General features: G+C 38.1%; 1 protein-coding gene across 1 annotated transcript; it reads right to left on the reverse strand.

Moving 5' to 3' along the window:
- Positions 1-13493, reverse strand: LOC137139134 (zinc finger protein PLAGL2-like). Its single transcript, XM_067525936.1, has 2 exons — positions 13358-13493; positions 1-4429 (listed from the first exon to the last, which is right to left on the reverse strand). The coding sequence occupies exon 2, from the start codon at positions 4023-4025 to the stop codon at positions 2736-2738; it is 1290 nt and encodes a 429-aa protein (XP_067382037.1). The 5' UTR covers positions 4026-4429; positions 13358-13493; the 3' UTR covers positions 1-2735.
- Between the last annotated feature and the right edge of the window lie 1253 nt (positions 13494-14746).

Raw genomic sequence — 14746 nt, forward strand, 5'->3', positions numbered from 1 at the left:
AAAAAATGTAAGTGCTTAGACACTTAAAGAGGCACAACAGTAGCATTTTAAGACATTGGTGCAACACTTGTTACAACGCTGGTGAGATAAATCCTTCAACTTCCGTTAATGGAATTAAGGCAGAAGAGAGCATAATCTTACTAACCTATTCCCAATATCTTTTTAATAATACATCAATCACTTGGAACATCCAGCTGCATGGTTCTTCCATCTTAACTTTCATGAGTGGAACCTCCTGTGAAGCTAGTTAGGATCCATTATTGTTACCATGCTGCAGTGTGACTCTGTCAAAAGTGACCTTAAATGTTAACCAAGTGCTCTTCTTGAGCTTTCGTAAGTCTCTGCAACAAAAACAAGCCCAGGACAACAGCATTACAGTTTAGTCCTAAGTACATTAGAAATTGCAGTCCAACACCACAGCATTATAGAAATGGGTGTTAATACCAACAGATGAATTGTTTAATGTAGAAAACAGGTACAAGTGCTCTGAAAGGCATTTATAGGATTTTTTGTTGCCCTATGTTTTAAAATAAATTCAGAAAAGCAAGCAGGTCACAGTTTGAGCCTGCTTAGACCCGGTGGTAGTTTGAAAAGAAGAAACCAGGTAATAAAATTCCTTTTGCATTAAGTACAGTGCCATCCCCAAGTGCCCCAGGTCACTTCCAAATATAGTGAATAAGGAAATGGGGCAGAATGTCCTCTGTTTTAGATCCAAATACAAGTAAAATTGACAATGAAAACACTGTTATAACTTATTCTATGGCCCACAGCAGTGCAACAAGCAGTTCACCTTCAGGATGTTTTAAGAGGATTATGCAGCAAAGCATGAGTGTCTTGCTCAGGGACACACCTGGTGGGTAGGCTGGGATTTGATCTTGCTGACTTCTGCATCCCGTCCTCTACCCGATGAGATATTAGGCTGCCGCACTAATTCAAATCACTACTAAAGGTAGCACCTTTGTTATCAATGGGAGCAGAAGCTGGATTTGTAATATTATTTTCTAGCTTTGATACACACAAAAACAACCTGTCAAATTTAGTTTTGAAACTACACAAAGTAAAATACAAATAGTACACTTTTAAACAAATTACATCAAATTAAATTTAGGATTCTGATTTGATGATTTAGATTCATAAATGTGAGTGAAAAGACATCCTGCATTGATACAGGTGTTGAATCTAGAAGGTGTGCTTGTTGGCTCTCCTGAAAATTTGTTACATACATGTTACATGTTACTGAAAATACTACTGCCTATACCAGATTATTCAATAATTCTAATTATTTTTGCTTACTTTCCCTAATTTTATTACCACTGAACTCCAGAGATCATTTTAATCATGTTAAGAAAAACTGTATTTGGAGGAACAGATAACAAACCTGAAGTGACCTGGTTAACACAGGGTGCTGGCAACTATAGATTTCAAAGTTTACTTTTTGACCTTTTAATAGCAGATTTAAGTCGCATAGCTACTGCACTGCTCTCTGAGGTGAGGGATAAACTCAAGATGCCAGCAGCATTGCAGGAGGGGAGGTATAATTAATAATAGAAAGCTTTAGAAAGTTGGCAGGGAAACTCTCAAAGTTCAATTTCTTTTTAAATACAAGTACTGTATATGGAATTCAAAAATGTTTAATCTAACCAACACTTCTGAGTTTACAATTTTGTAAAATGTTGTGGCCCAAAAGGTCATAATCTTTATAAAAAGGTTTAAAAGAATGTTTACCTATAGGCAGCAGTGGCTTTTAACAGCCTGCAGTGTTAAAAATGAAACATAAGTGCGTTTTCATCTAGCAATACTACATTATACAACAATGAGGTACACATGTAGCAGCTGGTATGTGTTACCATGCTGATGTGACCTCACAACTAAATTCTCAGTGCTTCAGTAATTCCAGCTTGAAGAGCCTCTGTGTTACGTTTACATTTTTCTATCTTGAACATCTGAATTTCCAACTTCCATTACTCAATGGATTTTGCAGATTAATAGCAGTAACAGTGCTATTTTTGATTTATAATGTATAATGCAGCTTAAGTATAGTGAGTATAGTTCACTGATATTAAAATTTCCACAGAAAATGAGAAAATGTACGCCATTTGAAATATTAGCTGATAATGAAATTATTAGTAGTTATTCAGTTATTTTGCTGCAAACCTGGACACATCATCTTATGTAACGCTGGATAACCGGATAGAAAACCCTTTACATACAGCACATTTCTTTAGATTAAATGAATGCAATCACCAAGTGCAACCAAGTACATACATATAATACCAACTTTTCTAACTCTGCAAGGCTGTTTATACCCACATGTCTTAAAATGAGAAAATGTCCAGCTTAAGTAAGGAAGTGACATTTTCTCAAACGCTAACTGGATAAAATAGTCCCTAACACTGTAGCTTTTTTCAAAATATCCTTAAAACTTTATGACTCAGCATTGTGTGGAACTTGTGTTAAATGTATCCACTGTTGGTAATAGGTCTGATGAAAAGAGGTACTCTGTTTTTGTTGTAGTGAGAGTCAGACCAACCATGTTGGCTTTCCCTTTAAGAAATGAGGTAATACTGATGAGGTGATTTGTTGTGTTCAACAAAAACAACCAAAATTAGCATCATTAGCACTGACAGGCTAAAGTGACAAGTTTGTTTAACAATAAAGATGCAATTTTTACCCTTTTTTAATAAAAAAAAATCTATGAGCATCTATGAAGGCAAGGCTTGTGGAGAAAGAGCTGCTTACTGCTGAAAGGTCTGGTAGTAATGAGGTAGGGAGCCTGACGTGCTCATAGCAGGACCGCTGTATGCCTGAGGTAGTTGGCTATGGGCTCCAGGCCCCTGAGGTACGTGAGCTTGGGAAGGCTGGAAGAAAGTAAAAGGGCCTTGAGCCTGGGAGGATAGCCCAGTGGAGGAGGATGGTGAGGAAGTGGTGGTGGAAGGGGGATAACTCATCACTAACCCTCCAATTCCCATGTGAGGGCTGTAGGGTGGTAGGCTAAAAGGCAAGAAACCCAGCAGAGGCCCAAGGTCCACGTTGGTAGAGCAGGACAGCTCGGTTGAGGAGACAGCAGGACTCCTGCACAGCAGGTGGGGGTCGCTGCCAGCACTCACCCCTTCACACAGTACCTCCCTCTGAGGGGAGGCAGAAGTAGAGGTAGAAGAGTTGACTGCACTCAGGTGAGTGGGAGGTGCACACTGCAGGTCCAGCAGGAAACTGTCCACGTCAGCACGAGGATATGAGGTAGATCCATGCTGGTACCTGGCCATGTTGCTGTAGGGCTGCTGCTGTGGAGCTGGTGAGGGCTGTAGGTGATGGTGATGGTGGTGGTGAGAAGACTGGGGGGTCATGTGGCGACCCGCACACATGCTTGAGGACATCGAGCCCTGCATGATGCCATGAGGGGGTCCCATCCCGGAGACAAGATTACCCATGGGGTATGAGTTGTACATGTCCCTCGAGAAAGCTTCCATTGGCTCCTTGGAGACAGAACTCATATCAGATGTCACAGAGCTGGGTTCCTCCTTCACTGGGCACTGGGTGGCAGGACTTGGTGTAGCCACGGGAGTACTGGGAGTACAGGTTGGCATTAGTCCTGACTCCTGGGCATGGCTCTTCTTCAAGTGGCGGGTCAGATGATCTCTGCGGCCAAAGCGCTGTGCACAGCGGGGACACAGGAAGTCACGGCGTCCAGTGTGCACCACAGCATGGCGCCGAACATCCTTACGAGTGTAAAAGCGGCGATCGCATCGCTCACATGAGTACTTCCTTTCTCTTACTGGGACAGAAGCATTAGTGTGATTCTCTGATGGTGGAGGCCTGTCAATATGGCCACCCAACTCCTCAAGCAATGATGCTGCCCCTTCTGGACAGGGCAGGCTTGCTGTAGCATTGTGGGCTGCTGCAAGGTGGCGTCTATAACCCAGCTGTGTGTTGTATTGCTTCCCACACTCCTGGCAATGAAAGAGTTGCCTGCTGGGTGGGTGGCTCTCCTGCAGCTGACTCTTCAGATGGTCCTGGTGGTGGAACATGGTCTAAGGGAAGTAACAGTGCTCGCTCTGCTGATGTGCAGGGACTCTGGCAAAGAGCCTAAGCAGGTACAGGCAAGACTCATGAGGATCCTCTGAAGACTAGACCATCAGCCTACAAACCTGTAGTTGTTTCAACTTACTACAATTATTGCTAAGTGTCGTTTGTTGACCGTTTGATGAAAGAAGGTCTGTCCTGCCTTACTGAGGCAAGCCTGTGTCCAGTACTTGTTTTCTGTGACAGCAGCTGCCATAACAACCCAGAAAGGGCTGTGGTTATAACTGACTCTGTGTGATTCCTGAGAAGAGCTTTTGTGTTGGCCCACAGTCTATTTTAGTAATGAGCAGCTCTGAATGCCATATTCAGAGCAGCTGATTCATAGAGGCAACTCCACATGTTTAAAGACCTACAAAAGAGAAAACAGAGTCAATTTGTGCAAATGATGAGTGTCATAAAAAAGCAGTGCTGGAGAAACCAAGAACAATAACTTTTCCTCCAACTTGTCCTCCACTTATTCACTTTTGTGAGTTTCAACAAGACCTTTCAAAATGCACTGCTCTCACTAGAGCAGAAAACATTTCCTTGTACTCCTCTGCATTTGCACTTAAGCTTCTAAACGTGCTCAGGATGCAACCTCATCAGTTCTGGTTGATGAAGAGGATAAATATTGTATTCAAGATTTCAGCACTTTTTGATAAAGAAAAGAGGGCTGCTGGGCCCGACGGTGTTGCGGGACGTGTGCTGAAGGACTGTCCAGACCAGCATGCCGGTGTCTTCACCAGCATATTTAACCGATCTTTACTCCAGTCTACTGTTCCTCCGTGGCTGAAGTCATTCATCGTAGCTCCGTAGCCTGAAAAGCCCAACATCAACAGCCTCAATAACTACAGGCCAATGGCACTAACTACAATTACTATGAAGTGTCATGAGAAGCTAGTCCATGGTCACATAATCTCCTGCCTTCCATGATATACTTATTAGATAGACACCAGTTTGTTTACAGGCAAACTAGAACCACAGAGTCACAGTAGCCACCGCACCCCATGCCGCTCCTCAAAAAAGCTAAGAACATTCTGAAAGAACCATCTCACCCTGGTCACCCCTTGTTTCCGCTGCTGCCATTAGGCAGGAGATACAGAACTCCAAATTATTATTATTACAAGTTATTACTTTTCTAATAATCATTTTAAACTACAGTGCAGTACATTGACTGTGCCTCTTCATCTTCAGGATAATATTGAGGAAAATCAGTTGCCTGGAAAACAGGACAGACCAGTAAGACATGGAGCGTGTTGTCCCATTTATAGTGTTTTAATGTTTATCAGATGAAGCAAACGTTGGCATGAGCGACTGATTAGGTTTTGGTGTTGACAAGACAGAGGTGTTGACTTTGTGATAAGCTGAATAAAGGACTTTTCCATGTTTAATTTGGAACTGTGCACTTTTCAAAAGATCCTTCCAATGCTTCTCCAATGACAGACTTTGTGTTTGGAATTCTATCTTTCTTTTCTATTTCTTAAACATACTGAATAAATGCACCAGATCTAGAACTGGGCCAAAAAACAGCAACAGAGCAGCTGTTATGTTCTGCAGGTGCTATGATACTGTAATGTGTCATTACTGATTTGGGCCACAAAGTTACAGTGTGCAACTTTAAGCTAACGGTACTATGACACTCTAAATCAAGCCGACCCCTCCCTTCTCCCAGTCCACTCAAGCTGTAGGTCTCGCTAATAAACTGAAAACTAAGTGAAAATTGCTTTCTGCAACAGTATAGTCACAACAATATATATCCTAAATTAAACATGCTCTACATAAAATTAGTTTTGACATTTGACAGGGAGAGGTGGATTAGAGAGAGTGGGGTACTGTTACTCAGAAAGTCCACCAGAACTTAATCATTTTTAAGATTTGCTTTATTGTTGTTATACGATATCTTTAATTTCTAGTTTAATTGTGTGATTAGCATAATACATTTAAAATTACCTTCAGAATTTACTATTTAATATCCTTCGACAGTTGCCAGGAACAATTTAGATCTTAAGAACTCTTCATAACTCAAAAATTGACCCTTTTAATTTTTTATATCGGCCAAAAAAGTGTATTCTTTGTAAAGCAGCAATAATAAATCTAATATTACATCTTATATGTTGATTAACCATGAAACCTTTTTGGATTTTATTGATTATTTCATTTAGACTTTTTCTTAGAGGTCTTGCAAACATTTGAGAAAATATTTTGTATTCTGCATTTAACAATGTTATTGGTCTCCAATTGTCAGTTAGAAGATTATCTTTATCTGGCTTGGGAAGCAGCATTATTAGACCTTGTTTCATTGTTTTGGTCATTTTCAATACATTCCTGAAACGTGTTAAAGAATGGATTCAGAGGTTTCCAAAAATGGGAGTAGAATTCAATAGGGACACCATCCTTTCCTGGAGATTTTCCTTTTTTGATCTTGTGGATAACACCAAGTTTTGTCAGGTTCTAAGGTTTGTCACAATCCAGTTTGAATTTGTTTAAAATTCGTGGGGTAAATGGTTTAACAGTGTTGAGAAATTTACCACACTCTGTTGGATTAAAGTTTGATTCATATAGATTTGAGAAGAAGTTAGTAACATAATTGCATATGTCAGCTACAGCTGTCAGATAAATAGGGAGTAAAATAATCATTTATTTTTAAGGGCGTTATGTTATTTCTCTTTTTTTTTTGTATTATTTTTGCCCTCATCCAGCCATTTTGTTTTTGAGTGAATGAAGGCTCCTTTACTCATGTTAATATATAATTGATCTATATCTATTACTAGTTTGGTCAATTTTAATACTTTATCAGATGTGGCAATTTTCTTTATTTATTAATGTTTAAATCTTGTAACATTTATGCTTCTTAGATATGATCTAGTTTTGTTTTCTTTACTGTATTTCATGGTTAATCCCCTAACTTTGAAGAATTCCCATTTTTGTATGTTATATATTTAAATCGCCTTGAATATTTAATAAGCTGTTTCTTCAATCAATTTACAAAAGATTTGATCTTTTAGTAGATTACAGTAAAGGTAACACTTATCATTCTGTGATCAGATAAAAAGTGATCAGTCATAGTATTATTATTAGTATTTTCTTATACCAACAAATAATCTTGTTGAGGGATGGTTTTCAAGCAACTAATATCACACCTTCAATGAAGACAACTGGACATTGCCATCCGGTCTTCTTTCCTTCCTTATGAGCTTTCTCAACCAAGGGCCAAAGTTTGTTCAAAGTTATAAGAAGTTTCTATTTTTCATGATTTTCTTTCTCTTGTGTCTAAAGATGAGCATGTTAAACTCTATAATGACCGGAAATTTTTTCTTGTCATCTCTGGGGTGTCCAACTCTATGTATAGTGTCAAACAGATAATCAAGATTACTCTTGTCTTCTGGTGCTATTTGAGCTATCAACTGAAGAATTTCTTCTGACACGATTCCATCTTCTGCTGTATCGCTCACTCTCATTGGTCCTCTCCCACAGTTCCTTTGTGTATTTTTTCATTTTTTTCATTTTGTAAATTAAATCCAATCCCATTCATCTCTTCTTTTATCAGGTTGATGCCTGCCGAGTTTTTGCTTATTTGTTCATAAGCAGAGAACTGTTCTTTCATGTAGATGGCTTTGAGAATATCTGCATTAGAGACCACTTAAATCTCAGTTGTGTTTGTGCACAATTTCTTTGGATTTGTACTCTTAGCGGTTAGTGGTATTGGCGAACATAGACGATAAAAGGTTTCCTCATGTTCCAACTCCATCATCAAACCTCCTTTCATATTTTTCTTTGCCCCTCTTTTTGTCATTTTAGATCTTAGTGGATAGTGATTATGATAATGTTAGCTTGCTGAGTTAACAAAATTAGCTATAACTTTTACCACCAATAACTAATATGATTGTAATAAATCTGTCACCTTTTATTGTGTGAAATTAATTTGTCAGCTGTTGGTACTTCTGTGTTGGGATCAAACAGGTAGTTAAATTGTTGGCCTTTGGCAAAGATAACTTGAGGTACTCAGTTGTTGTTACAGAGCTCAGCACATTGCATCCACCATAGATGCACATATCTAACACAACCCAGACTGGACCTTGGCTTGGCTCCTCCTGCGGTAAGCATATTGTGACACGGTGTCTCTGCTGAAGGACTGTTTACAATACACGATACAGTTGCACCTCTAAAAAATAAGGTAGTGAACCAGAAGAAGCCCTTTCCATGGTATAGTTCACAAACTCGCAACCTAAAGCATTCAACTTAAAAGTTAGAAAGGAAGTGGTGTTCCACTAATTTAGAAGAATCCCCTTTAGCCTGAAAAAGCAGTTTAAAAATGTACAAAAAAAGTCCTCCGTAATGCCAGAGCAGCATATTATTTATCACTAATAGAGGACAATAAGAACAACCCAGACTCATCTCTATACTTGTTCTCTTAGATCTTAGTGCTGCATTCGACACCATTAATCGCAACATTTTATTACAGAGACTGCAAATTAAAATTGGGATTACAGGAACTGCACTAGGTTGGTTTAAACATTATTTATCAGATAGATTCCAGTTTGTTTATGTTATTGATAAATCTTCCACACATACAGAGGTTAGTTATAGATTTTCACAAAGCTCTGTGTTAGGACAAATACTTTTTACTTTATATGTCTCCTTTAGTCAACATTATCAGAAAACACTCAATAAAATTGCTATGCTGACGACACCCAGCAATATCTATCTATGGCATCAGATGACAAAAATCAATTATGTCCTACAATTTCTAAAATAAAACAGAAGTCATAGTATCTGGACCTACAAATCTCAGAAATATGCTGTCCAACCATTTTGTTACTCTAGATGACATAGCTCTGCACCCCAATACTACTGTGAGGAAGATATGTACAGCTATATGTACAATGTATGGAAAATGACCAAGATACCAGGATTGTCCCTTACATAACATATAATACAAATCTCTATAACAGCCGTCTTCCACCTACGAAACATTGAGACAGGATGCTCCTAATTTTGGCAAAGTGATGCCAAAAAATTTGCCAATGCATTTTTTACTTCTACGATTGACTACTGTAATTCCCTACGTTTGGGATGTCCCAGTAAGTCCCTAAAAAGCAAAAGTGGTGATTACTAAGAGAGATCATATTTTACCTTCACTAGCTTCTTTCCTTGGGCTTCCAATAAAATCTAGAGTAGTTTTTAAAACCTGGCTTCTTACTTAAAGCTCTAAACAGTCAAGCTCCATCATGTCTAAAAGACCTCATAGCACCATATCATCCCAGTAGACCACTTCGCTCTCAGAATGCAGGCCTACTTGTGGTTCCCAGAATTTCCAAAGGTAGAATGGGAGGCAGAGCATTTAGCTATCAAGCTCCTCTCTTGTGGAACCAGCTCCCAGTTCAGATTCAGGAAGCAGACACCCTCTCTACTTTTAAGTCTAGGCTTAATTTTAGAGCTGTGCGTTTTCCAGTGCACAGCTACTGGTCCTACAGACCTGCCCAATGTTTTGTTGCTTTTGTTTGTCTTTTCTATTCTTTTTCCCCTTTCCACTCACCCCAAACAGTCAAGGCAGATGGCCACCAACCCCGAGCCCGGTTCTGCTGGAGGTTTGTTCCATTAAAGGGAGCTTTTCCTCTCCACAGGTGCCAAGGCTTGCTCAAGGGGGAACTGTTGGGTTTTCTATATATATCTTAATAGACTTTATTATGTAAAGTGCCTTAAGATTACTTTGTTGTGAATTGGCACTATATAAATAAAGTTGAATCGAATTTAAAAATAGTTTGCTTCTTCATACAGAAAGTGTCACTGTAAACAAAGCGTTTAATTCAATGCATGTGACTTTTTTCTTTTTGCGAAGTTATGACTTCAGTAACTATGTTATCTTATTGACTTAACATCTGGTGGCAATTTCATGTGCAAAGACGTAACCACAAATTATAAAATGGGGGGATGGGGGCATCTGCTCAAAGAAGAAGAAAAACATTCAGAAAGTGTCGTAAAAAGTGTATTACTCAGTTTTTAGAAAATAAGCTAAAAAAACTGTTACAATGTTTGTTAAAATGTTCATATTCATATTATCAGCAGATATCTAAATTGTTGAGTGTTGTTATATATATGTTATATATAACTGTTAACAATTACCAATTGTATTAAACCACTCTCCTCTAAAATCACTTCTTAAGAGCAATCAGCAGTCAACTGCTTTTGTTTGATATGCTGAAATCAGTTGCAAAGCCAATGTTGGTCATGGATGCAGTACAAAAGCGCACTTCCTAAAATCAGGAAAACAAATTACACCACATAAAATGATTATTGTGCACTTTTTTTGTTTTGCATAAGTGCACTTTGGCCTCTCAGTAAAATCCCAAACTCTCATTCAGCAGCATGTATTTTGCAGCCAGATTCTCCACAACAATATGGTTTACCTGCTAGCAAAGCCTGTTAGCCTTCTTTCATAGTCCGGATCTTTTACCACAGAGCAAAGTAACAACAATTACAATTGTGATTTTTGGTCAGTGGTTAGTGTGTGACTAAAGTCCAGGTTCGGACCCAAATAGTCTTTTCATGAAAAGCATTATTTTGATAAAAATATTTTATGTGCAGTGTAACAAGTTTCCCAGAAATGTGTTGGTCCTTCTTTTCCTACAGTAGTTGGGTGAAAGACGGTTACCAGAAAAAAGCTACATAAATGTTGGATCCCAGAACTCAGGAGTAGTCAGAGGTAACTGGTTAGGTTAAGGTTGGTTTAGATTACAGTGAAAGGAAATTAATATCTATGGGAAAACAGATTTTGCTTTAATGGTTTATGGTTTACAAATACAATTACATTTTACAAATACATTTTAGTACTCACCGATACAGAGTAGCAATGCAAGTACTAATCTATTTGGCTTCTAGTATAAGACAATATCCTCATTAGCTGGGAGGTAGGCAGGGGTGGAAGCTGAACTTTATCTTAAATTATATATATTTTAATTAAAGAAGGTACATACACACCCATTCGCAGTCACAATCTCTCACTCACAGACACAAACACACACACTCATACATGGATTGGGCCACCAATAGAGCCTGCATGGCTGGCTAGTTGGGGTACAGTGTCTTGCTCAAGGATACTTTGGCATGTGACCGGAGGAGCCAGGGATCAAACCACCAACTCTCTCCTGCACCACAGTTGGCCAACTAAAGAATTATTTTTTAAATTCACAATGGTGCCAAAAATCAACCTTGCTGATAGATACAGAAATAAAATGACCACAGATAAATTGACCTATGCACAATTCAATATTTTGATAAAAGCCAACTAAGTTAGTTAGAATGTAATTTTCGGGCAAAGTTTAATTTTCTGGAAACTCTTCTACTAGGGCACAATTGTACAATATCTAACAACTACAGTACTTATTGCCCCTTCTTGGGTTCTCTCTATACATCTTTATAGTCTTGACTTTATTCTGTTTATTGCCTAGAGATGACTTTGTTATGAATTGGCACTATATAAATAAAGTTGGATTGAACTGAATTGAAATTCTTTATTTCAGTTACTTGCATTGCATGCAGGAGAGGTCGGACACCCTGCAAAGATTTTACTTTACTGCTGAGATAACTATGTCTCTACGGTTATTATATTAGGCAGTTATTGTGTAAAATTTATGAGCAAGCTACATTTGATTTACAACATATTTGCATAAATTAAAACAAGTACTTTTATTTTGGGGGAAATAAAACAATTAGAAGAAGGTTCACAATGGCCTCTTTTATTGCAAACATCCCACTACAGAAAGATTTGCTGCACTTGTAAATTACTCCCTTTCACATTAGTAATCCGTTTATCCCTACATATCCCATGTCTTTCTATAAACCATATTTCACATTATGTGGGTTGGTTTGCCACTGTGTGTAAATTGTGCCACTGTGTGTCATTTCATAAAATTCATAGGATGTCTGTTTGCAAAACACAAAGGTAGTATACAGTAGTTTACACAGTTTTGTAGAAAATTATTAAGTTTTTGTATATAAAATATTTTTTTTTTTGCTGTGAAATCTAAGGAACACAGTCAAATTAACAACAATACTGAAATTTGCCTCTCAATACACTCGGACTGCTATATGCCATTCCATTGCCCACAAGTTACAGACCAGTGAAGTGGCTTCTTTTCAAACTGTGGTTCAAAATAAAAAACACAAATAACATATGGTAACAAATTCTAGACATTATTGGCATCAACAATCATCATATCAAACAACAACTATGCAGTTGGAGCCAGGGATGTAAATGTCATACTCAACACAACCCACCCACAGAACTACAGGTTCATAGGAGGCCAGTTACTGACAATAACTTTTCATTAGTATGTGCGAGAGCACGATGATTTTGATTGATTTTGTTTTACGCAAAAGGGGAAATTTTATCAACATTTGGATATTCTAGTGTCCAACGCCATGAGCGTAAATGTTGGAGTGATCGAAATAAAACTACAACATTTGTTCACTTTGCTGAAGGATCATGTTCCAGTGCACCCAGTGTGTCTCACTGATATTTGGATATTAATGGAGTTTTAGAGGAAAAAGATCTCAGGTGCTGATACGAACACAATACTTCGTTTTCTTTGTTAACTTGGGATTATATTTGTATAAAATAAATAAAATACAGCCCATCACTGCTGATCTTTCATAAGTGTCTGACAATAGTATCTTAATTTATATTATTTAAAAGACTGACTTAAGCAGTTTATATAATTAATAGTACTGGATGTTCTACATGTCTTTACAAATGATTTGAAGCCAGAGAAGGTGGAAGCTCGTAGTGCCATCTTGTGGGTCCTCAGCATGGAACTACCATTAATTTTTTATTTCAATTTTCTTTCTGCTAAATCTAACTTCCCAATGTTAATATAACAGCTCAAACTTTTGTTTTGTAGGGAATGAGTGAAATGAAAAACCTCCACCTGGCCCGGGGACTTAGACGCTGAATTCGAAACTGGTAGAAACCTGTTAAGACGGGGTCATTACCATTCCGGGGCTAAATTTGACTGTTAGCCTGACCGTGTCCACAAATTCGGCGGCGAAGGTAAAAAATCAGTTTAATAGTTTGAGCTTTAGATTTGAATCGTGCTGGTTTTAAAAAAGAAAACTCGTCGAGTAATGTTAGTGGGGCCGAGGGTAAAGTCTGACAGTTAGTCGAGCCAGCATGCAGGCTAAAAAAACAAAAGATGATGTTCTCTAACTTGTCTCGGAGTTTGTCTTGCGGGAGCTAACTCTCTAATCTGCCGAGCAGTTTTAGACGTCTGCTTAGGTCAACAGATGGACGACTACTTACCGATTATTCCTTGGTCCAGTTTTGGGTCGAGCCTCCGTTCCTTCTCCACATCGACATTTTAGAAGAAGTTCATAATAAGATGTTTATGACACTCCGGGCCTGGACTGCTGGGCGCCCGCTGGAAGCCATGCATTCTGGGAGAGTGACGTCAGACCCCGGGCTCAGAGGAACTTCAGCAGGAAGCCGTGTTGTTACTGACATATATTCAGAATTGCTTCAAAATGTTTGGTGTGCACACCACAAGAATACGCTATTGGTTTTGATGCAGTTCCATGTGGTACTGTTCCGAACTGTGATTGCAGACATAATAGTTAAATTTAAGTGTTCATTTAAATAAGAGATATTGACAAAAGGAATAAACAATGCAGCAACAGACACGTAAGAATCACTTTGAGCTTTGCAACAACTCCTGCAGCAAGATTCTGTTGCTCTTCAGTGATATGCATTGGAAAAAAGCTATTCATTAAAAAAGTATTGCATTAGTAGTAAGATTAAAGAAGTATGTTTAAAAGTTTTAAATTGTAAAATAAAGTTAAATAAACATTATTCTTGTGACTTTTGTAAAATACATAGAAAATCTATCTAACTGATCCTGTATGTTCATATGTATAGATTGAAATATTTGATGTAATGTTGTATCTGGTGGATGCTGAGATATAGATAAAGGTTTCCTACATAATTTAGGCAATTTTAGGTCAATTTTACATCCATAAATCTAAACGTACTAGCTCCAAATTCTGCTATCAACATTTTATTGTGAAACTTAAACAGTATAGCACCTTAATCAAAGATGTGAAGAACAAAAAGCTATGAAGACCTTCAACATTTAGATTGAATTTAATTTAGTTTGAACTTTGTTTAAGTAAAGTTGAATCTTAATGGATTATAGGCTCCCCTTGCCTATACACAGTTTACATTTTATGTAGGTTTATCTGTTGTCTTATGTAAGAATACCACTATAGACACTGTAACTGTTTGTTAGAAATAAAGATTAGAAATTAGATTAGATATTTGTAGAATATATCTGGAACAGATTTGACACTGTTTAAAATAAAATCTTGTCGTGGTGGTCCAAATAATTTAGGTAAATTTTAGACCTGAGTAAATTATTTGTCTCCGTAGCAGTGTCTGAATGAATTATTTGTCTCAGTGGTCCAGGTGTTGGACATTCGAAACACATGTCAACACCTGTGTAAAATTGCATTTTTTCCTTTCAGAAACGTAGCCAAACTGCTCCTCCCTCTTCCTCTGTGAAAGACTGGCCCACGCCTTTGTCTGCTGAAAATCCGCTCCTCATTGGGATCTTTGGCAGGAGCCTTCAGAAGGTACAATACATTCAAAACAGTGCTGCCAGGATCCTTATGAGGGTGTGAAAATAGAAGCACATCA

Source organism: Channa argus, chromosome 13 (genome assembly GCF_033026475.1).
Source record: "Channa argus isolate prfri chromosome 13, Channa argus male v1.0, whole genome shotgun sequence".
NCBI classification, from domain to species: domain Eukaryota; kingdom Metazoa; phylum Chordata; class Actinopteri; order Anabantiformes; family Channidae; genus Channa; species Channa argus.